Here is a 23,928-nt window from a genome sequence, read left to right on the forward strand (position 1 = left end):
TCACAAAGAGCTGGCCATTCTTTAAATTAGTTACTGATGTTAGTACCATTGATTTATCACACAGATGTATTAACTTGCCAATCCTTCCTCTGCCTGTGGGGTGATCTAATGGTTTTTAAAATTATGAGAGGTTTTCATCAAAAAGAAGACACAGGGCGGTATTTAATCAGAGGGCAGGGCTCTCAGCTGCCTGCTGGAAAGCCAACAAGAGCCCAGCGCCATCTCCTTTGGGTATGGCCCACCATATTAACTGCTAATCAGGCAGTTAAATGTCCAGCAGCAAGCCTTCTCCAGGACCAAGCAGCCCAGGGTGCAAGACCTGCCCCCGAGAGCTGCCAGTCTATCAGAGACTAGCAGTTTTCCATTGCAGGCAGCCCCAGCAGGAGTGATGGAGGCTGCCAACAATTCATCCAGCAGAAGTCCAAAAACAGGAAGGGAAGCTAGTCATAGCTGAATGAGGGAGGGATGGGAGTCGCACGGTGGGGTTCATGGGAGACGAGTGAAAGGCAGGATGTGGTCAGAAGCAAGGGCAGTGGGATGGCTCTCAGCCAGACCTCTCAATCAGGCACTGAATGCCTTTGCATGGGACTCCCCTACCCCTGGATCCAGCAAACAAAATTGACAAAGAGTTGGCTTTTAAGGCTCCCTGCATAGTGAATTTCAGGTCCACAAGATGAGGCCCTGAAGGACATTCACCATTCACCCAAGACCTAATCGGGATAGAAGCACGAAGGCAGCAGGATGTCCACTCAAAACCCTGCTATCCAGTTAAAGGCTTCCCTCCTCCAAATTTACCTCAGGGAAAGATATTAAATTCTGACCACAGAAAATGCCACCACTTGTGAAAAAAAGCAACACTAGAGGTCAAGAATAATTACCAAGAGGTGAAAAATGGAACACAGAAAATACTTCAAATGATTGAGATGAATAGTATCAATGCATTTAAGAGGTGGTTGGATGAGCATGGAAAGAAAGATTTATATCACACTTTTCATGACCACTGGACATCGTAAAATCCTTCACTGCCAATGTAGTGCTTCTGAAGTGTAGTCACTGATGTAACGTCAGAAACATGGCAGCCAAGTTGCACACAACAAACTCTCACAAACAATAATGTGATAATGACCAGATAATTTGTTTCTGTAATGCTGACTGAGGGACAAATATTAGCCAGGACACCAGGGAGAACTCCCCTGCTCTTCTTCAAAATAGTGTCATTGGTTTTTTTGAGTCCAGAGAAGACGACTAGGTTCAGTTCAACATCGTCTAAAAGACAGCACTCCCTCAGTACAGCAATGGGGTTCGATTGCCTTGATTCTGGCACTTATCCTGGAGTGGGACTTGAGCCCATAACCTTCTAACTCAGAGGTGAGTGTGCTATCAACTACGTCATGGCTGACAATGGCAATGCTGATAGGAGTTGGATGAGGAATGAAGGGAGGAATATCAAGTGCACCATAACGACAGCCATGGGCTGGGTGGGATAAACTGGGGGGGCGGCACGGTGGCACAGTGCTTAGCCCTGCTGCCTCACAGCGCCAGAGACCTGGGTTCGATTCCCAGCTTGGGTCACTGTCTGTGCATGGTCTGCACATTCTCCCCGTGTCGGCATGGGTTTCCTCCCACAGTCCGAAAGAGATGCTGGTTAGGTGCATTGGCCATGCTAAATTTTCCCCTCAGTGTGCCTGAACAGGCGACGGAGCATAGCAACTATTTTCACAGTATCTTCATTGCAGTGTTAATGTAAGCCTACGAGTGACTAATAAATAAACTTTTAAATGAGCTGTTTCTGTGATGTATGTTTTATATATTTCTATTTAAGTAGGAAGAAAACCAGCATCAGTTAAAGTTCTCCTTCTCCAGTTTGTATTAATGTAGCTGGCCGATTGGCCAATCATTAATTAGAATCTCTAATAGCAAAACTATATCAATGCATGAGTTTCCCGCCACAGTGTAATTTACAGATAAGTTTATTTATTCCAGCAAACAAAGTCTATTTATTTTAAAAGTCTCTATGACTGCAACATATAAAACTCGTGAGCAAAACTGCAGCAACTTCTCCCAAGAAAAGCAAAGTGATTCCTCCAGCAAAATACAGTGTAAAATATTGTTACATAATATTTTTGTGAAATCAATGTGCAGAAATTAATGGCCTCCCAATTGGCATGGGGACATTTAATCAGGGGGTGGTGGGAGGGTGAAGACCACCGCCTTCGTGCCTCTGTCCTGATTAAGTCCAGGACGGGAAGGCTCGTGGACTGCCTCCCTGCTCCACCACCAATTCAGGCCATTCAGTTGGCAATTAATGCCCACTTCGAGGCATCATTCCGCTCACCCAGTGAGGGGTGGGGGACTCGCCATACAGTAAGCTCAAAAAGCAAACCCGATCAGAGTTTGCATGCATCTTTGGGGTTGGATGGGAGGGGAGGGGAGAGGAGGGGTGGGGGGGGGGGGGGCAGGCCTCTCGTTCAAAGGCACTTAGTTGCTAATCAAAGGACTTGGCATCACAACAGGAATGGTCCATTGAGTGACAACCCTGTCTTTCCTACCGGCCCCACAACCCTACCCCTGACCCCCAACCTGTGATCCCCCCAACCCAAAACCTGTGACCTAGGTCTTTTGCTGATCCTGGGTCTTGCCGGCATAAGCCCCAATGACAGCTTCTGGCCTCTGATTGGTGAGCAGTTCTCAGGGGAGGGGTTTCCATCCTCAGGGTCCTGGCTTCTGGGGCAGGCTTGCTGCTGACCAGTTTAAATGCTGACACTTCAGGCCTTCCCAATATGAGATGACGCGGGCTCACGAGACCCCCCTCACCTCTATTAAATGATAGTCCAATGCATAGTTTCATGATGTAACAAATGGAGAAAATGCCCAATTATTTCCGCTCTGGCTGATAATAATGGGGTCACTACATGTCGTCATCATTAACAGCGAGTGACCTAAACTAATGAGACGTGAGCATCTGAAGTTTTACTTCTTTTTTGATTATGAAACAGTACTAACATGATTACCGGAAGACACCACGTACCTTTTTATGACTCTTAAGCACAGAGGGAGTTACAAAGGCTTTGTCACATAGATCACATTTGTATTTCTTGTGCCCATCATGCACCACTTGAATGTGAACATTTAAAGTATCCTTTCTCTTGAATGTTGCATCACAATGATCACATTTGAAAGTTCGTTCACCTGGATGATAACAAGAAAGATAACTTGTCACATCCCACATGGACAAATAAATACAATTATCAGGCGAACCAGGGAAAAAAGAAATAGGGAGAAAAAGAAACTGTACAAGAAAAGGTCAGAATCAAGCAAAAATGTGATTTGTATTTATACGATGGTCATCATGCCATTGGAATATTGCAATATAGTTCACAGCCAGTGGATCACTTCAGAAGTATAATATACACAAAGCAAGACTGAACAAACAGTGAGTGAGATAAATGATCAGTTAATCCGTTTCTGGTGCCAGGGGTTGAATGAGAATGCTGGTCCCTCTCAGAACTTTCTGTTTTTCATTAAACCATTGGATCTTTTATGCACACCAGAATGTACAATTGGGCTCCAGTCCAATACCACATGTAAAGATCAACACTTCTAACAATGCAGCTCTCCTTTGGAAGGGAGTTAATGTGAAGATCATAGTGTCCTGTGGAGGTCTTGTGGCACAGGACATGGAAGGAGCATTTATAACGCGGCTCAATGGTCAGCTCTGGAATTCTTACACCACTCGCCCGCTATTTCCCCAAAGGGAAAAGCGTGTGTGTGTCTGTGTGTCAAGATACGCTAAAAATAAAAGTGTCCTGTCATTAGTTTTGGGTCTTAGCCAGATTGCACACATAGGTAGATACATAGGTAGGTTCCATTTTTCTTGGAACATACAACACAAAAGCAGACCATTTGGCCCACCCAGTCCATATCAGCGCTCATGTGCCACTCAAGCCTCCTCCCATCTTTCCTCTTTCAACTCCAATAGCATAACTTCTTTGTTTGATTCTGGGTGTCTTCAGCAGCCCTCATCTGCTGTTTCCTCATAAAATTCAATTTTGGGCGGCACAGTGGTTAGCACTGCAGCCTCACAGCGCCAGGGACCGGGTTTGATTCCCACCTCGGGTGACTGCTGTCTGTGTGGAGTTTGCATGTTCTCCCCATGTCTGTGAGTTTCCTCCAAGTGCTCCAGTTTCCTCCCACACTCCAAAGATGTGTAGATTAAGCTGATTGGCCATGCTAAATTGCTCCTTAGTGTTTGCAGGGTATATATGTCTGGTTTTGGGGATAGGGGTGGGATTGTCATCGGGGCAGGCTTGATGGGCTGAATGGTCTCCTTCTGCACTGCAGGGATTCTATGGACTCTCTATTCTCTTCTCCCCACATCCATTCACTTCAACCACTCCATGTGGTGGGCAATGAGTTTTACATTCTTCCCACTCTCGAGGTAAAGATTCTTCTGAATTCCCTATGTGATTTCTTGGTGACTATCTTGTAACGCTGGCCTCGAGTTTCTGCTCCTCTCCGCAGGTGGAAACAGACATTGCTTCTATTCTATCAAACCTTTGATCATTTTTAAAGACCTCTATTCGGTTAACCTTCAGCGTTCCCTTTTCAGGAAAAGAAAGAGCCAGCCTGTTCATCGTCTCTTGACTGATATCACCTTACAGTTCCAGGATCATCCTTGATAATCTTTTTGTGCCTTCGCCAGTGCCTCTATATCCTTTTTTATAAGATGAAAACCAGAACTTTACACATACTTCAGATATAGACTGACCAAGGTTCAAACACAAACTTAAAAGTAACTCCCTCACTTTTCAATTCTATCCCTTTATAAATAAAGCATAGTGCTTCGTTTGTTTTACCTTCCAAAAAATAAAAAACTGACTAGCTTGTTCCATGCAGTCCGAAATATAGCCACCCTAACTCCACTTGAGGCAAGGGCCAGAATGAGTATTCCCTCCTGTGATATCAGTGGGCAATATTAGGGGCAAAGGAGAGTCTTACCCCAAACACAGCACAAGAAAATCAATGGCAGAAATCAGGAACTGGCCTCGTTCTCAATCCTGCGAGGCCTGTGGACTTTCTGGTCTTAACAGTTCAACTATCTTCAAATAAAGGGTGGCACGGTGGCAGAGTGGTTACCACTGCTGCCTCACAGCACCAGGGACCCTTACAGTTCAATTCTGGCCTCGTGTGGAGTTTGCATGTTCTCCACGTGTCTGCGTGAGTTTCCTCCAGGTGCTCCAGTTTCCTCCCACAGTCCAAAGATGTGAGGGTTAGGTGGATTGGCCATGGTAAATTGCCCCTTAGTGTCCCAAATATCCCAGGGATAGGGCCAGGAGAGGGCTTTGTCAGACAGTCGGTAAAGACTCAATGGGCCAAATGGCCTGTTTCTGCACTATAGGGATTCTATGATACTATGATTCAAAGATATTTAAGCTGTGGCATTTTGAATTTTAAAAGACAGTCTTAAAAAAGGAAAACACCAGGTAGAGGTACTGTGAAGGTAATTGCTCACTATTGTGTATCAGTAGATGTCTCTGCAGGGAGAAGGGAGTCCGAAACAAAGCCTTACACTCCTCACACTGGAATGGTCTCTCTTCCGAGTGTGTCTGTCAATGAAAGAGTTTGCATAAGTGAAATGAGGTAAAATGAGGTAAATTAACCACTTAGATCTTTATACAAATCAAACAATTAATTAGATTTAGCTGCATTAATATAAAATCACAAGTTCCACATTTGAACAATTACTTGAGTCATGGCCGACAAAAACTTGAATTCAAATCCTTTCATGTGTAAAAGCAACTTGCATTTTAAATGAAGCAAAGTATCCAAATCACTCCAAACTGGGTGAGGGACAGAGCTGGAGATGAAAAGAGCTGGGAGCAGGTAACATAGGCATGGCCAAAGTATTCAGTTTTCAGGAGTCTTAAGGTGGTGGAGTGAGATAATAAGATTGTGAAGGGTAAGACGATAATTCAAAATTGCTCAGAACTGATAACGGAGGGCATGGCCTCAACGGTAAAACAGAGGGGAAGGGATGTATGAATTAGTGCTTCACTAATGTTTGGTTCATAGACGGCTTGTGGCACAGTGGATAGCCTCTGAGCTCGAAGCTCTGGGTTCAAGTCCCACTTTAGGACCTGATGGCCACGTTACAAACATGTTGATTATCAACCTGTAAATCCTTCCAGTACATCTATGGCAGGCAGTAGAAGTGGGAGAGACTCCTAGTCAGTCATGCTATATGCAGAGTGTGCCTCTTAAGCTTCAGGGGACGAACTTACCAAAAGAATTCTAAATCCCGAATGAGTGTAAAAACGGGAGAGTTTCAGGTCCGTTTTATCGGCGAGGCCGCAAGTCCAATCTTATGCCAGTCTGTTACCAAAAATGCTAAATCTGTTTCCCACCAGTAGGGGAAGGGGGCAGGGCCTAAGCTCACCAAAAGCCAGCAGCTGACAGTAGAGGGCGCAATCGCATATGCACAGATCTCTCTGTTCTGATAAACAGTCACCGCCACACCCCCCTGAATAGCACCCAACCCCTCCACCGATTGTTGGCTTCCATGGCTGATCTGACCCCAACCAACCCCCAATCCCAGTTGCAGGGTGCACTCTTCCCAATCTCCCACCGATCCCAATTGCAGAGTGCGCAGCATCCCCCCTTCCCCAGATCCCGGTTGCAGGGTGCAGCCTCCCTCCCCCACTTCCGCTTATGCCCCTGACCATATCCAGGCCCTGCCCCTCCCCTTAGGATCTGCCCCAACAATTCCCACCCCCAGTACTGCCCAGTGTTCAGTGGTCACTGCCAATGTGCCAGGATTTCCAGTGGGCGATGCCAGGGTGCCAATCTGGCACTGTCCAAGGGAAACTGCCCATACCCTACCTCCGACTTCCTGGTGGGCCTAAATGGCCTCTGATCCTACCGTTGAGACCAACACAATGGGTCCCTGTTGGTGGGGACCATACATGATCCTCGCCAGTGAGGACCTTCACTGGCAAGGTCACTAAGGCAAGTGAGTCCTGGGCTCACAAATGATATTTAAATTCTATTTAAAATAGATTTAAATATTGAGATCAGGGCACGAGGCTGATCTCGCCTAATATCTAGGCCCGGTAAGATCACGATAGGTGAGAAATTGGGCACGAACCTGATTTTCCACCTATCTCACGATCTTACCGGCTCACCTCGGCCATCAACCAGTGGGACGAGAAGACAAAATTGTCCCCTCAGTGACTGGTGACAGACTAGCAACCTGTCACAGGAAAAACTATGAAAACAGACATGTCAATGGAGCTGGAAATAGGCAGTTGTGGTGGCAGATACAATGTGGGTTGAAAGCTCAGCTCAGGATCAAAGAAAACCCTGACACTGCATTATTGGCTTCAGTCTGAGCGAACACCCAAGGAGGGAGATGGAATAGGGGATGAGCAGAGTTTTTAGCTGAAATTGAAATGGGTGCGTTAATCTTGCCAATGTTAAAACGCAGGAAGTCTTAATTTCAAACTTCCTTTCTTGTTATTGCAATTTTTTTGCGCCAATGGCTGTCCTGTCTATTGTGCGTGTTAACTTCAGCTGTGTTGAAATTAACACAATGTGTTTTCCGAAAAATCTGAGGTTTCATATAGAAATTCTGGCAACGGAAGCATACTTCCTGACATCAGCACAGAGATGCTAATGAAAATCATAGTTTTACAATATGTACTAATCGAAGGGCCAAAGGATCGACTCCTGTTCCTAACAGTTAGACAGTTATTGCAAAGGAAATATCTTGTATGTTTTTGTCCCCATAACAGATTTGAACTAACTGCCAAATGTGGTTTAATCATATCAAGCTCTACCATTGTTTTCTTTCCATAGCCAAAACTTTCATAATATTCCAAGGTTGTCTTAAGAGCAAACATAATTCCATGCTCTTCAGATCAGCCACATGCAACCCTTTAACTATACTCCCCACATCCTCACCTCAACTAAAGTGTCTGAAATTGAGCTCCTTTAGATTGTGACTGTCTCTGATCATTGCCCCTCTCCACACTCAGCCCGCTTCCATAGAATCGTACAGCACAGAAGAGACACTGACACATCAGAAACACCTGAACTCCCACCAGCACTTGGCCCAAAGCCCTGAATGTTATGATGTGCCAAGTGGTCAACCAGATACCTTTTGAAGGATGTGAGGCAGTGCACCCCTACGACCCTCTCAGGCAGCGCATTCCAAACCATCACCACCCTCTGGGTAAAAAAAGTTTTTCCTCACAACCCCACCGCGCCCCTCGGCAAACCTCCTGTCCGTCACCATGAACCTATGCAATCACATCCTTCTGATAATGTGGCAACCAGAACTGCACACAGTACTGTAACTGTGGCCTCACCAAAGTTCTATACAACTCTAACATGACTTCCCTGCTTTTTTAATCTATGCCTCGATTGATAAAGGCAAGTGTCCCATATACCTTTTTTACCACTCTACCAACATGCCCTTCCACTTTCAGAGATGCGGACAAACACACCAAGGTCCCTTTGTCCCACAGAACTTCATAGTGTCCTACCATTCATTGTCAAATTACTCCTTTCAAAGTGCATCACCTCTCACTTTTCAGGGTTAAATTCCATCTGCCAGTTATCTGCCCATTTGACCATTCCGTCTATATCTTCTATTAACTTCCACTTGCTACTTTCCAAGACCTATGCTCCATATATTTCCATCATCTCACCAGGAGAGTTAGGGTTAAAATTGGGATCTAAAAATATCAGGAAATTGAAGTCATCCTCTCCATTCATACCAGAGGTTATGATCTCCGCAAATCCACGGAAATGTGGATGTTTGGTGTACTTCTGAACCCCCAGCTCAGTTTCATTGCCCACATCTGATCCATTATTAAACTATTGCCTTGCCCTTTTGCAAGCATGTCCTTTTTTATCTTTCAACTTCTCAAAAGTTTTCTTTACCATTCCTCATTAACTGCAGCCACTTCAGAAAGCATACCTTTCATCCTCATTCTTACAAAGTCCTGTGCTGATCCTGTTCTTGTCAAGTTCCACTCGAATTTATTTAAAGATCCTTGTTCTCATCTTCAAATCACTCCTAGTCCTCTCCCCAGTCTACCTCTAATCACAGGCCACACTTTTCAGCACACGTTCTCTTCTTATCAAGTGCTGCATCGGCTGTAAAGCACTATGGCATATGCTGAGGATGTACACTAGCTAACATACCATATAACTGTCTATCACCCATCTCTAGCTTTACAGAAACGTGAAATATAGTGATGCACAAACTAGCAAATTGCTATTGATGTGTTATTATGAATCTGAAAGAAACCCAAAGTAAACAAATATCATAATACATCACTGTGCCCAAGCTAGGATATTTTTAATTGATAGGTTTTTCCAAAATCATTCAGATTGCAATTTCTGAATATAAATCAAAACTGACTCGATTTTAAGATTGTGTGCTCGGGTTGACTCATAAGCTGTCATGTTATTTTAAAGCACAACAGTCACAGGCTTTTTTTTTACAGAAGGATAATACAAAAGCTAGATTCCCCTTGTTGTGCTGACTGTGCTATTGTAGCTCAGTATTTACATGGTTCACCACTGGCATGTCAGCTCATAAATGGCAAAATGCAGCAAGACCGCGGTCACCTGCTGCATTATACAGAATCCTGAGGGATGTTAGAATTTGATGCCCCATCAAATACCCAAATTTTCATCTGAAATGTATGTGACAGTCATAACCGCTTTATGTAAATGGAGGCAAGTACAATGAATATTAAGTTTTCCCTGGGCTGGGAGCATGATTTACATCAGACCCAAGGTTAATGGTACTGGCAGGTTTTGGACAGAAGTTTGGTGCCAAATCAGAAAGGTGCTTAGTTTAACCTGGCCCAATTATACTGTTGGCTTAAAAGACAATGAGCAGTCAACCCGTTAAATGTGAAAGCCAGATGAAACAATAAAAAACTAATTTTTAAAAAAAGTGATAGCTATTACAAGTCCAGCCTCACTAGCGGCTTATGTTTAGAACATGAACAATGTGTTTTGGGGCAGGCAACATGACTGTGGGATACTACTTGCCACAATTGTCCCTAATCTTGGGAATGGGGGTAATTTAAAAATCACAGCAAACACCCATGCCTGTGGATGCCGGTGTGAGATACTGTACTGTCCACATGTCCCGCTGCCTTGGAAAAGCAGAGCATAATCAAGGACTCCCATGCACCCTGGACATATTCTCTTCCACCTTCTTCCATTGGGAAAAGTCTGAGATCACGTACCAACCGACTAAAGAACAGCTTCTTCCCTGCTGCCATGAAACTTTTGAATGGACCTATCTCGCATTAAGTTGATCTTTCTCTACACCCTAGCTATGAAAGTAACACCACATTCTGCACTCTCTCCTTTCCTTCTTTATGAATGGTATGCTTTGTCTGTATAGCGCATAAGAAACAATACTTTTCACTGTATGTTAATACATGTGACAATAGTAAATCAAATCAAAAGGGGAGCCTGCAATCCAAATTGAATGGCTGTAGTGGCAATCAACTGCAATTTCCCGTTTCAGTTTTGGGCCCAGAGAGGGTCCAATGCCTGCTTTCAGAGAATGTAGGTCCAAATCAATGCTTTGGGCAGAATTCCTGAGGCAGATAACCCTCCCACAGAATTAACTGGTGGTGAATTTTGGGAGGGATTAAAAACAGAAAGGATCTAATGTCAGCTCAATCGATCCCCCTACCACCCCACCCCAAGCTGGAATAACCCAATTCCGCCTCAAAGTGATGCATGATATCCAGTATATAGTGTCAGCAATAAAGAAAAATGTGAAGCCTGAAAGTAAGTGATACCATAACAATGCTAGTTTCTTTTCCCAATGCATGTTTACGGTTAAAATTGACCACAGACAGCAATGTTGCCCATCTGCATCCAATTAACAAATTTTACCCTAATGCCAGTTTGGCAATACTGTAAAAAAAAAAAAGGCTTTCCTGCCAAATTCCATCAAACTGGTTACAAACGTAGAACTTAAATTAAAAGTATCAGTAAAAAATTGTATTAAGAAATTGAGTTTTTTCTGTGCGCTGTTTTATCGCATGCTTAATATGTTTGCAAATTCCTGTGGTCTTTAGAAAATAAATAGGCTATACATGACCAATGAGTGCACATTGAATTGAATGTAAACATATTCACCCAGTGCACTTGAAGTAGCTCACAGAAGAATTATCTCCAGATTTTAGTGATAAATGAACTACCAGCTAATGATTCCTTAATGCAGAAATGATGCAAAACACAAAATTGGAAAATATAATTTGAAGTTGCTCTCCTCCGTTTTCACTGACCAAAAAAAATCTCGAGTTGGGAACAGTCCAGAGTCAACTACTCAAGCATCAGTACCGCAGCTCATTGGTCAGCTAAAGATGAGCCAGTTTGGTGCTCAGTCAGTTTCTTAACCTTCTCCACCATCTGCAACTTGTAGAACCCACACCAGGTGAACTAAAAGGAACTGACAAAAGCGGTGACTTTTAACCTGCAGGAGTAGAAACTGTTGTGAGGTTAAAAACGCTCAAATTGACAGCACATTGAGAAGCCAGCTCCAAGCCACAGACGTCCACATTTATCTGCAGCGTATTGGGCTGTGTGCTAGCAATCCCTGTGGAGAGGTAGGTTGTCAATTTCAATATGTTAATCACTAGCTAATAAAAACACACTGAATTAGCTTTCTGAATTTAACTGTGGGTGCACATACTTCAGACACTTCCTGGAACTTGACCATGAATGCAAGATGTGAGCACTCACAAATAAGGGGGCTGAAGAACATGACAGGGAAATGTGCCAAAATGGAGTGAGACTTCACAGCTGGCTACTTATTCAATTGTATGAAAGGCTTTGTTCACAGCACTTGTGGTAAGAGATTACACAACTTTGGAGGTAAATAATACAAATACTAAATTAGAGATTTAAATATCTGATCACCACTTTGGGGCAGTGATCTGTCAGATCGGAATGGGTGCCGCATATGCTGTTTTGATTTTGGACCTCAGATGAAAATCAGGATGACCAACAATAGCAGCAACATCAGAAAGAATAGGAACAGCAACAGGCTGCTCCTCAGACCTGCCACTCCACACGGGGCAGGGGCTGAGTAGAGAGGTCCAGCTCAGAGAGGATTATACCCACAACACAGAGTACAGACAAATTGTTGGAACATCATTGTCTCAAAGTCTTCCATCTGGTGGTGGCAGTCATTTGCAGCCTGCTACAACCAGGCCTGCAATCAACTGTACCTGGGGGATCATACTTAGGCACTTGCTGGTAAAATCACCCCAGCTTTTGGATCCTTCCAGGGCTATACTGGAGACATTTGCTGGATCTTGCAGTTGATGTCAGTAAATGCATAGGACAAATAACGGATGGCTTGTTCGCCTGTGCCCATAATGATGTTGATTATAATTCCGGTGATGGAGGTCGGTTAGAATGAGCAGAAATTTGGGTTTCCAGCTCTGGCTGCCTTCACACAAAGCATCATCAAATGCAGAGGTGACAAATAAGGTATCCCCAGATAAACCGGATGTGCTCGTCAAATATAAAAGTTTCCACACTATCAATCTGGAGCTGGTGTGCAACCACAAAAAAATTTTGACACAACAGATATATGAGATTCCTGGGCTGCAATGATAAATTTGATCTGTAGTTACCTTCCCTTCTTCATCCTTTTGCACTGTGACAATATTGTGCCTTTAAGAAATGTATTTGGTCCTGGTTCTTGTGCAGGGTTTTTGAGCATTCAGCTCTATGCGCCATTTTTTCTATACACATCAGTCCATATTGTTACTGCAGCAGCATAATTGATGTTAATTGCTAAAATGGTTGGTTTATTCTAGACTAATGCAAGGTTGTTGCGTTTTCCCCTGGGGTGTTTCAGAGTGGGGCTTGGTTAAGTTGATTGTCAGGTATGGTCATATGACTGGGCAGGACTAGGCTTGCCGAGAAATCAAGTCAATTGCTGCGTGGAATCTTTAGAGAGAGGTAGCTTTCTGTCTGTTCTTCTCTCTCTGGATTTGGAGACTGGAATCTGTCAGAAACTAAGTCTCTTTCTCTGAAGTTCTGCTGTTTGAAAGTAGATCTTCTCTGGAAACTAGTATATGGGAGTCAGAAGGAAGACGTCGTTCTTTATTGGTCCAGAGGGGTTAAAAAGGCTGAAAATCTAGCACTCGTGAGAGTTTATCTATATTTGTGCTGACTAATTCTGAAGGGTGCATGTCTATGAGGATATTGCTTAAACTGGAACTATAGAGATGGATAGCTGATAAGAATTATACTTTGTCATGTTTTAGTTGGGAAAAGTTATGCTAATTCATTTTGTTATATTCAACTGTATTCTCAAATAAATTATCAATTCAATATGCGTTGTATTCTATGTAACTGTTTGATATTTACTTTTGTTACCAGGTAGCTGGAGGACCCATTCCAATAGCAAAGCTCTGTTGATGTCCAGTCCCTCCCCTTCTGCAGCTGTCAGTTGCAAGATGCTTAGAGTGCCATCTCCAATTCTCTGGCTCTCCATGACTGGATGGAGAACATTCATTGAGGGTAGCAATGAGGCACATGAATGACATAACAAAAATGAGGGTGAGCTCCAGTGGTGTGGAAGGGACAGATGGGAATAGGAGGAAGTGCACAGACAGAGAAGGTTGAGGACACCTGAAAAGTATGTTAATGTGAGGAATGATGTGCTAAAGTAGGTTCGAGAAGGCAGAGTGAGATGGTTGATGGTGACACCCACATTAGGATGTAGTTGAATGTCCCACTATACTCACCTGTCCTGTCCAGATCATTAAATTACTTCCAGCATCAAATCCGAGAGCACAGCACCACAGTCCTGCAGCTGTCTCAAATCATGAATCCTTAAAATGGATCTTGAAATTACAGTAACATTTAAATGCAGAGTTGTAAATTTGTTATGGAAGGATATAAATCATCAGTATCCAGATATATTCAACCCATCACAGCCTTGACAATCCAGTGCCAGATTTCCCAACTTGGCAGACCTGCCTCAATTTAAAGGGACCTGTTAAAGCCAATTTTCACTCTGGGAGTCTGGGATGAGATTAGAGTTGCCCACTGACCGTAAAAGGTCACAGGTAGCCATGGGGGCGGGTGTATGCTGAGGTGGGCTAGCTGGAAGGCTCACCTTGGTTCTCTGGGACTACATCCTCATTGCTTTAAAAGATGTTAGGCCCTCTAGTCCTCATCCCTACTCTCCACGCCAGCTATGTCCCCCACCCACCCCATGCCCATTGTACCATCCATGACCTTCATGCCACCTCCATAGCCACTCACCTGTAGCGACTCTAGTCAGACCTCGAGAGTCATATAGAGATGAAAGCAAATTAACTAGGTATCTAATAGAGCTCTCATTCACACACTAGTTTAAAAAAACTCAATCATGAAACATATTCAACAATTTTAGATTCCTTCATGTGTTCAATCTGCTATAAAAATAAATTTATATTCTGTAAACACATCAAGGACAGCTTATCCTTTAATAATCTCTTTAAACTATCAATCAAAATGTGAAAAGTCAACAATAAAGTCTACTGAAACTGCAGAAACAGATGTTAATGTTTTGTTTTCCCAACCTACACCAGATGGACTGTCATTCAAAGCATTCCAACAAAGGGTTATCCTTCTATTCCATATCCCTTATGTGCTTATGTAGTTTCTCCTTAAAGGCCTCTCTGCAACTCAGGCATCGAGTCGCAGTCGCAAGTTGCACATTCTATCCACTCTCTGAAGAAGTTTCTTCTGAATGCTTTATTGGATTCATTCATGAATCCAACTTAAAAGGGTGTTTTTATAACTTGAACAGGCAGTTTTAACCCGTTTCTTTGCGTTATTAAAGAGACAGGGATTTCAATCACTTCCGATCATGGCAGCTAAATAAATATTATTTGCACTTCAAGAGCATTTGATCTATAAATTTTTGACTTGACACATTGCAAGTCAAGGCCTTTGTAATAGTGAAAATAGGGCCTGTGTGAACTCAGCAATGATTTCAAATGGCCCTGCAGAGTTCCAGTTTCCCGCCTGAGATTCATGCCCTACCCCTTCCCCAGCCACCAAATATAGAACCTGCTAGAAATGGGGGCAAAACATCCACATCCAGGCCCCGCCCAGTTCCCAACACTGCAAAAATCCAGCCCCTAGACTTTGAAGCCAATACAATTCTATCCTTATACAAAGAAAAATTTCCAATAATGCACCAGCAACATGGAACCTCGGCTACCACAAGCACTGCACACTCAGAAAATAATCCCGATGTTTCTTAACAACATCTTAATTTTGTGGATCGGGGGCCTGTAGAGGGCTATTGCTACTGCTCTTTACCTATCACTGGATAAATCCTATCTCAGAATATCAAGATCAACATTAATGGAAAATGGATGTACACTTAGGATTAAATTCTCAAGGATCCAGGACAACAAACTAAGACAGTTTAGCTTTGATCCATTCCTCATGGACACTTTTAATCACTATGGCAAAAGTTGCATTCACAAATAAATCCGATAAAGAATTCAGAAGAAACTTCTTTGGAGAGTGGATAGAATGTGGAACCTACTAGTAAATGCCACAGTTGCAGCGAGGCCTTTCAGGAGAAACTACATAAGCACATCAGGGATATGGAATAGAAGGATAAGTGCCAACCTTGGCTTAGTGGCAGCCTCTGAGTCAGAAGCTTGCGCATGTTTCCCACTCCAGAGTAGAAGCATAATATACACTGACACTCAGCGCCTAAGACCATAAGACGTAGGAGTTGAAGTAGGCCATTCAGCCCATCTGCTCCAATGAGATCATGACTGATAATAATCCTCAACTCCACTTTCCTCCCATATCTCCATAACCCACTGATTATCTCCATAACCCACTGATCCCCTTACTGATTAAAAATCTGACTATCTCAGCTTTGAACATACTTAATGATCCAGCCTCTACGGCCCTCTGCGGTAAAGAATTCCATAGGTTCACTACCCTGAGAGAAAAAATTCCTCCTCATCCCGGTTTTAAGTGGGCGACCTCTTATTCTGAGATTGTGCCCTCTGGTCCGAGACACTCTCACAAGGGGAAACAGTATGGAGGGTATAACACATTGGTGGTTGGGCTGTCTTTCAGATAAGATATTAAAATGAGGCCCAAGTTTGGGAATAGTGAACGTGTTGAAGTAGTAGGGAGTGAGAGGTCGGTGTTAATAGTTGAGAGGAGTGCTGATATCTGGTCAGAATAAGCAGATGGTTGTAGGATGCGAGGGCAAAGTGGGAGAAAGCATGGAATCTGTGAGCAGTGGATTGGGTTGTTCAACTTTTGAAGCATTGGTGAGTGAAGTTCTGCCCAAGAAAGTGCAACTGCATTTTAAGTAAATGTTAAGCAAATAGCAACTAAATTGTGCATTGGTTGTTCAGTGGTAGTATTCTCACCTGCCACTCGGGAGGCCTGGGTTTGATTCCCAGCCGATGCAAAGCCCCTTCTTTAGGGCGACATGGTAGCAGAGTGGTTAACACTGCTACTTCACAGCGCCAGGGACCCGGGTTCGATTCTCAGCTTGGGTCACTGTCTGTGCGGAGTCTGCACATTCTGCCCGTGTCTGGGTGGGTTTCCTCCGGGTGCTCCGGTTTCCTCCCACATTCTGAAAGACATGCTGGTTAGCTGCATTGACCTGAACAAGCGGCGGACTGTGGTGACTAGGGGAATTTCACAGTAATTTCATTGCCGTGTTAATGTAAGCTTTACTTGTGACTAATAAATAAACTTTACTTTTTTTTAAACTTTAAATTAGTAAAGTATCATAGAATAAAAAAATAGTAATTAAAGAATTAAAATGAATAAATGGAAGGGGATGGAGTGAATCAAGAAGGAGGGACACCTGCAGATTACATTCAAAAATATGAATAGAAGCAAAATGAGAAGCCAGATGCATTCAAAACAGTTAATATATTTACAAATCAACAGAAGAAAGCAGAGTGGAGTGAAAATGGATCAGAGCGAGGGGAAAATAATGCAGAGGCTGGAGTGCTGCAGGAAGGCAATGCAAACATTTTGGCCTTAATATTTACTCAGCCAGAAAGAGCACAAGGGGAAGGAGAATTTGGCACGGTGGCACAGTGGTTAGCACTGCTGCCTCACAGTGCCAGGGACCCAGGTTCGATTCCCACCTCGGGTCACTGTCTGTGCGGAGTCTGCACATTCTCCCCGTGTCTGCGTGGGTTTCATCTGGATGCTCCGGTTTCCTCCCACAGTCCAAAAAACGTGCTGGTTAGGTGCATTGGCCATGCTAAATTCTCCCTCAGTGTACACGAACAGGCGGAGTGTGGCAACTAGGGGACTTTCACAGTAACTTCATTGCAGTGTTAATGTAAGCCTACTTGTGACTAATAAATAAACTAAACTAAATGGGAAATCATAGAATCTTTACAGTGCAGAAGGTTGTCATTTGGCCCCCAACACAGCATTCCACCCAAACCCTATCCTCATAACCCCATGTATTTACCCCATTAATCCCCCTAGCCTACACATCTAGAGACACTAAGGGGCAATTTAGCATGGCCGATCCACCTAACCTGCATACCTTTGGACTATGAGAGGAAACTGGAGCACCCAAAGGAAACCCACGCAGACATGGGGAGAATGTGCAAACTCCACACAGACAGTGACCCAAGGCCAGAATCAAACCTGGGTCCCTGGCGCTGTGAGGCAGCAGTGCTAACCACCATGCCACCCAATCCGGAAGGAACATTTCCCACACGTACTGCTGAATTTAACAGCAGAATGTCTTTTACATTTTGCAGTCAGACTGCCTGTCTATAGCGATGGAAATCAGTGGGGAGTGGACGTCATACAAGCCCGACATTATGGAGGGATTCTGATCTGGGAATGTGGGAAATGAACCCACATCACAGGGTGGGAGGAATGAGGGGGCGGGGGGGGGGGGGGGGGGGGACTTTGAACATCATGGTGGGTGGGCTAATTGCATGGATCTAATTGCATTATGGTGAGCTGGTTGGGCCTGAAAAAGACTCCTGCTTCTCCTATTCCCCCCAGCAGTGCAACAAAGGCACTTAACTCATGGATTCAACCCTTCTCACCTCCTTTTCCATGCTGGGAGTCCCAGCCTCAGTATTAAAAATAAAAGTGGAATTAAAATGGAGGCACGCAACTGCCCTTAAAATATTTCAGCAACTGACATGCATGCTGGGAACCAGTTGGCTGGTTGCCTGTCACAGCCACATTTGGTTTGATCCCTGAGGTATATTTCCAACTTGTGGCCAGGCACAAAGCTGATCTTGTGGATCTGCTGTCCAATCCAGAAACTGCGCCATTTTTCTTCCATTTATATTTTAACTGAGTCCAGCTCCCTGTAGATGACACTAATTTTTATTTGCATTAATTTTACTTCCTGTGAAGGGGATGGGTTCGAGCTTAATTTAGAGTGTACTTAATTCATTGCTGCCCCTGCACTCCTCAGAACTCTGTTTCCCACCTCTATTCACTCCCAGACCTATCCAGCATGCAAGGCCTTGGCATTCAAGTTGACTGCTCAAGCATTGGCCCGCTGGCTGGTTGGGTTTCCCTTCCTCCCTCTCCACTACCATTCAGTTCAGGCTTGAGCAGCCTCTCCTCAGGTCACATAAGCAGGCAGTTTGAGGATGCTGGGAGCAGCCAGAGAAAAAGGACTTCTGGTCTGAGATACTTGTAAGGTACATGGACCAGTAACTTCTTTGGAATAGCAATCAGTCAGTGGTAGATTGCCATGCCATCGCGACTTATCCTCGCTTATTTTGTAAAGTGCCTGTCTTGCCCGACCGTACTGACTCATGCTGGGTGAGACTGAGGCAGCAGAACGCATCCTCGGTTCCAGTGGAGAAGTGGAAATGGAGTGGAGTGAAGGGAGGACACACCCCTTTTTACGGCACTAGCCACTGTAAAGCAGGTGAGTTTAAAGGTCCTATCGAAAGGGAGAAGGCAAGTTTCCAGGGTAAGTGAATGCGATATGGATTTGGACATCGGCAGCAGGGAGGCAAGATTAGGCTCTGCCCCACCCCTCTGCTGGTGAGAACCGCATCCTGGCACTTTTTTAAAATCCAAAGTGCCGCAGGATTGCATTTTTCAACTCGCCACAAAAAAACAAGCCTGAAACTCTCCTGTTTTCTTGCTCGCTTGACACTTAAACATTTTTGGTAAGATCGCCCTTGTAGTATAAATACTGCTTAAATTTGGGTCATGGGCTAACCTGAAATGGAGGCAAAGTAGAGACTTCCTGAAGCAAGATGGCTTATTCCACTTCACTCAAGATAGGACATTCAAATTACATTAAATAATTTTAGCATCAGTGTGAAGCTAAATTAGCTCTGTACCAACAATAAACTTGTAATGTAAATGAATGCTAAATTTGCTATGCTGGATCTAGGAGCCACCTGTTTGTTAACTGTTTAAATATTCAACTTATGAGTTCCTGATTATCTGCTGCCAAAGCTTATTATAATTTTTCCCTTGATGTTCTTTAGTTCTAACTCAAAGGTACTCAAATTATCCACTTGCAACAAGAGTGAGGCACGTTTAGACTAATTTTAAGATGTCATAATATTGTGTTTTATTGATGTGGAGGCATCTCAGTGAGGAGATCTTGAGACTTGTATATATAAACATTAACTGTTCATTGGTAGTTTTTAATTATTTACAGGTCCCAGGTTACTGTAATGCACGATGTTCACCATACAGGCTGGCTACTTGCATACAAACTGTTTTTACAGAGCCATGTGACTGTAACTGGTTTGATCAGTAAGTTTGCGGACGACACAAAGGTTGGTGGAATTGCGGATAGCGATGAAGACCATCGGAGGATACAGCAGGATATAGATCGGTTGGAGACTTGGGCGGAGAGACGGCAGATGGAGTTTAATCCAAACAAATGTGAGATAATGCATTTTGGAAGGTCGAATACAGGTAGGAAATATACAGTAAATGGCAGAACCCTTAAGAGTATTGATAGGCAGAGGGATCTGGGTGTACAGGTACACGGGTCATTGAAAGTGGCAACGCAGGTGAACATAAGAAATAGGAGGAGTAGGCCATCTAGCCCCTTGAGCCTGCCCCACCATTCAATAAGATCATGGCTGATCTGATAGTGGTTTAGTTCCACTTACCCGCCCGCTCCCCATAACCCTTAATTCCCTTATTGATCAGAAATCTATCTACCTGTGATTTAAACATATTTAATGAGGTAGCCTCCACTGCTTCAATGGGCAGAGAATTCCAGAGATTCACTACCGTCTGAGAGAAGAAGTTCCTCCTCAATTCTGTCCTAAACTGACTCCCCCTTATTTTGAAGCTGTGTCTTCTAGTTCTCGTTTCCTTTCTAAGTGGAAAGAATCTCTCTGCCTCTACCCTGTCTAGCCCCTTCATTATCTTATATGTCTCTATAAGATCTCCCCTCAGCCTTCTAAAGTCCAACGGGTACAGGCCCACCCTACTCAATCTCTCCTCATAAGCTAACCCCCTCATCTCCGGTATCAACCTGGTGAATCTTCTCTGTACTCCCTCCAAGGCCAATACATCCTTCTGCAAATAAGGGGACCAAAATTGCACAGTACTCCAGTTGTGGCCTCACCAGTACCTTGTACAATTGCAGCAAGACCTCCCTGCTTTTATACTCCATCCCCTTTGCGATAAAGGCCAACATTCCATTTGCCTTCTTGATCACTTGCTGCACCTGCAAACTGAGTTTTTGCGATTCATGCACAAGGACCCCCAGGTCCCTCTGCACAGTAGCATGTTGTAATTTTTCACCATTTAAATAATAGTCCATTTTACTATTATTCCTTCCAAAGTGGATAACCTCACACTTGTCAACGTTATACTCCATCTGCCAGCTCCCTGGCCACTCACTTAGCCTATACAAATCTCTCTGCAGACTTTCCGCATCCTCCACGCAATTCGTTTTCCCACTCATCTTTGTATCATCCGCAAACTTTGTTACCCTACACTCGGTCCCCTCCTCCAGATCGTCTATGTATATGGTAAACAGTTGAGGCCCCAGCACCGATCCCTGCGGCACGCCACTAGTCACCAACTGCCAACCAGAAAAGCACCCACTTATTCCAACTCTCAGCTTCCTGTTAGATAGCCAATCCTCAATCCACGCTAACACTTTACCCCCAACTCCATGTATCCTAATCTTCTGCAGCAACCTTTTGTGAGGCACCTTATCGAACGCCTTCTGGAAATCCAAAAACACCACATCCACCGGTTCCCCTCTGTCAACCGCACTCGTTACATCTTCATAAAAATCCAGTAAATTCGTCAAACACAACTTTCCCTTCATGAATCCATGCTGCGTCTGCTTGATCGAACCATTTTTTTCCAGGTGCCCTGCTATTTCTTCTTTAATGATGGATTCCAGCAATTTCCCAACTACGGACGTTAAGCTAACCGGCCTGTAGTTACCCGCCTTTTGTCTACCTCCTTTTTTAAACAGTGGCGTCACATTAGCTGTTTTCCAATCAGCCGGCACTTCCCCAGAGTCCAGCGAATTTTGATAAATTACAACCAACGCATCCGCTATTACTTCTGCCATTTCTTTCAGTACCCTGGGATGCATTCCATCCGGGCCCAGGGACTTGTCTACCTTTAGTTCCATTAGCCTACCAAGCACTACCTCTTTAGTAATAGTAATCGTTTTAAGGACCTCACCCCCTACAGTCCCATGACCATCAATTTTCAGTAAGCTATTTGTGTCCTCTACCGTGAAGACCGACACAAAAAAACTTGTTTAAGGCCTCGGCCATTTCCTCGTTTCCCATTATTAAATCCCCCTTCTCATCTTTTAAGGGTCCAATATTTACTTTAGCTACTCTTTTCCTTTTTATATATTTGTAAAAACTTTTACTATCAGTTTTTATATTTTGTGCTAGTTTAGTTTCATAATCTATCTTTCCTTTCTTTATCGCTTTCTTAGTAGTTCTTTGTTGTTTTTTTAAAGCTTTCCCAATCTTCTAATTCCCCATTAGTTTTGGCCACTCTGTATGCATTGGTTTTTAATTTAATACTCTCCTTTATTTCCTTAGTTATCCACGGCTGGTTATCCCTTTTCTTACATTCCTTTTTTATCACAGGAATATATTTTTGCTGAGTACTGAGAAAAATCTCCTTAAAAATCTGCCACTGTTGTTCAGCTGTCCTACCAACTAGTCTGCGCTCCCAGTCTACATTAGCCAATTCTGCCCTCATCCTATTGTACTCCCCTCTGTTCAAGTAGAGGACACTGGTTTGGGACCCTACTTTCTCTCCCTCCATTTGTATTAGAAATTCAACCATATTGTGATCACTCATTCCAAGAGGATCCCTCACAAGAAGATCATTAATTTTACCTGTCTCATTACACAGGACCAGATCCAAAATAGCTCGCTCCCTTGTAGGTTCTGTAACATACTGTTCGAGGAAACTATCCCGACAGCATTCTAAGAACTCTTCCTCAAGTCCACCGCATCCGACTGGAGTCAACGAATCAATATGCAGGTTAAAATCCCCCATGATTATTGCTGTTCCGTTTTTGCACGCATCCATTATTTGCTTGTTTATAGCCCGACCCACCTCAAAGTTATTATTTGGGGGCCTATAGACCACGCCCATCAGTGACTTTCTCACTGGAGAAGGTAGTCAAGAAGGCATATGGCATGTTTGCCTTCATCAGCTGGGGCACTGAGTTTAAAAATTGACAAGTCATGTTGCAGCTTTATAGAACCTTAGTTCGGCCACACTTGGAATATAGTGTTCAATTCTGGTCGCCACATTATCAGGAGGATGTGGAGGCTTTGGAGAGGGTACAGAAAAGATTTACCAGGATGTTGCCTGGTATGAAGGGCATTAGCTATGAGAGGTTGGAGAAGCTTGGCTTGTTCTCACTGGAACGACGGAGGTTGAGGGGCAACTTGACAGAAGTCTACAAGATTACATGGGGCAAGGACAGAGTGGATAGTCAGAAGCTTTTTCCCAGGGTGGAAGAGTCAATTACTAGGGGGCATAGGTTTAAGGTGCGAGGGGCAAGGTTTAAAGGAGATGTATGAGGCAAGTTTTTCTTTTTACAGAGGGTGGTGGTCTTTTACAGAGGGTGGTGGTGGTCTTATATTTTGGTTTCACTGTTGGTCAGGTCCATCTTCGGCGAAGCCTGAACTTGTTTCAGTTTGGCTGCAATATCTGCTTTCAGCTCAGAAAGTTCTCTGGCTTTGCCTTTCAATGCCTTGTCTTTTTCATTCAACTGCTTCTGCAGCTCTTCCGTCTGTTTCTTGTAGCTTTTGGCTTCCTCCTAGAATAAAAAACATTGCTGAGTCGTCCCTGCCAATTAGTTTGTCAGTTTGTTCAGAGAGATGTTGAAGTCATTTTGTTTCTCTTCCTAATCTTCCAGCGGAATAATCCTTGACCCAAAGAACTCTCATAGCATGCGAAGATTTTCCAACAGGTTTTCCTTTTCCTTCCAAAAGGTCGTTTGCTTCACCTTGAGATTTCCTGTAATTCAGTAGAATCTCCTCGAATGTGTTCTGTTGAGCTTCCATTTCTGCTGTTTAAGGCAGTCTTCATTTCTTCATGTAGCTGAATGATCATGTATTCCTTTTGCATTTGATCATGAAGGACAATTAACTGTTCTTTCAATTCTTTATTTTCTTGTTGCCCTCCCTCTGGGGTCTCTTGTTGCCCTTGGCACTTTGAGTTGCCCTCTCTTTCTGGGCTCTCTTCTAATTTTCTACTCATTTATTTTCTTGTACTTAATGCTTTTAGCTTCATTACCTTTTTAAGACTAAGTCAGCCTAGGTCTAGGTTTTCTCAGCAGTTCTTTTTTAAACCTTTTTTTTAAGTTGCACCTCTCTTTCAGCTGGATGCTGACGCTTTGGACTG

General features: G+C 43.7%; 1 protein-coding gene across 2 annotated transcripts in view; it reads right to left on the reverse strand.

Annotated features, from left to right (window-relative positions):
* Window positions 1–23,928, reverse strand: part of prdm5 (PR domain containing 5) — a 301,678-nt gene that overhangs the window by 143,540 nt on the left and 134,210 nt on the right. For both annotated transcript variants that reach the window (XM_078214035.1, XM_078213941.1), the window contains 2 exons: window positions 5,513–5,606; window positions 3,029–3,189 (listed from right to left, as the gene is read on the reverse strand). In XM_078214035.1, coding sequence (XP_078070161.1) covers window positions 3,029–3,189; window positions 5,513–5,606 — 255 coding nt within the window. The remainder of the gene's footprint in view (window positions 1–3,028; window positions 3,190–5,512; window positions 5,607–23,928) is intronic.

This window comes from Mustelus asterias, chromosome 1, assembly GCF_964213995.1.
Source record: "Mustelus asterias chromosome 1, sMusAst1.hap1.1, whole genome shotgun sequence".
NCBI lineage: Eukaryota > Metazoa > Chordata > Chondrichthyes > Carcharhiniformes > Triakidae > Mustelus > Mustelus asterias.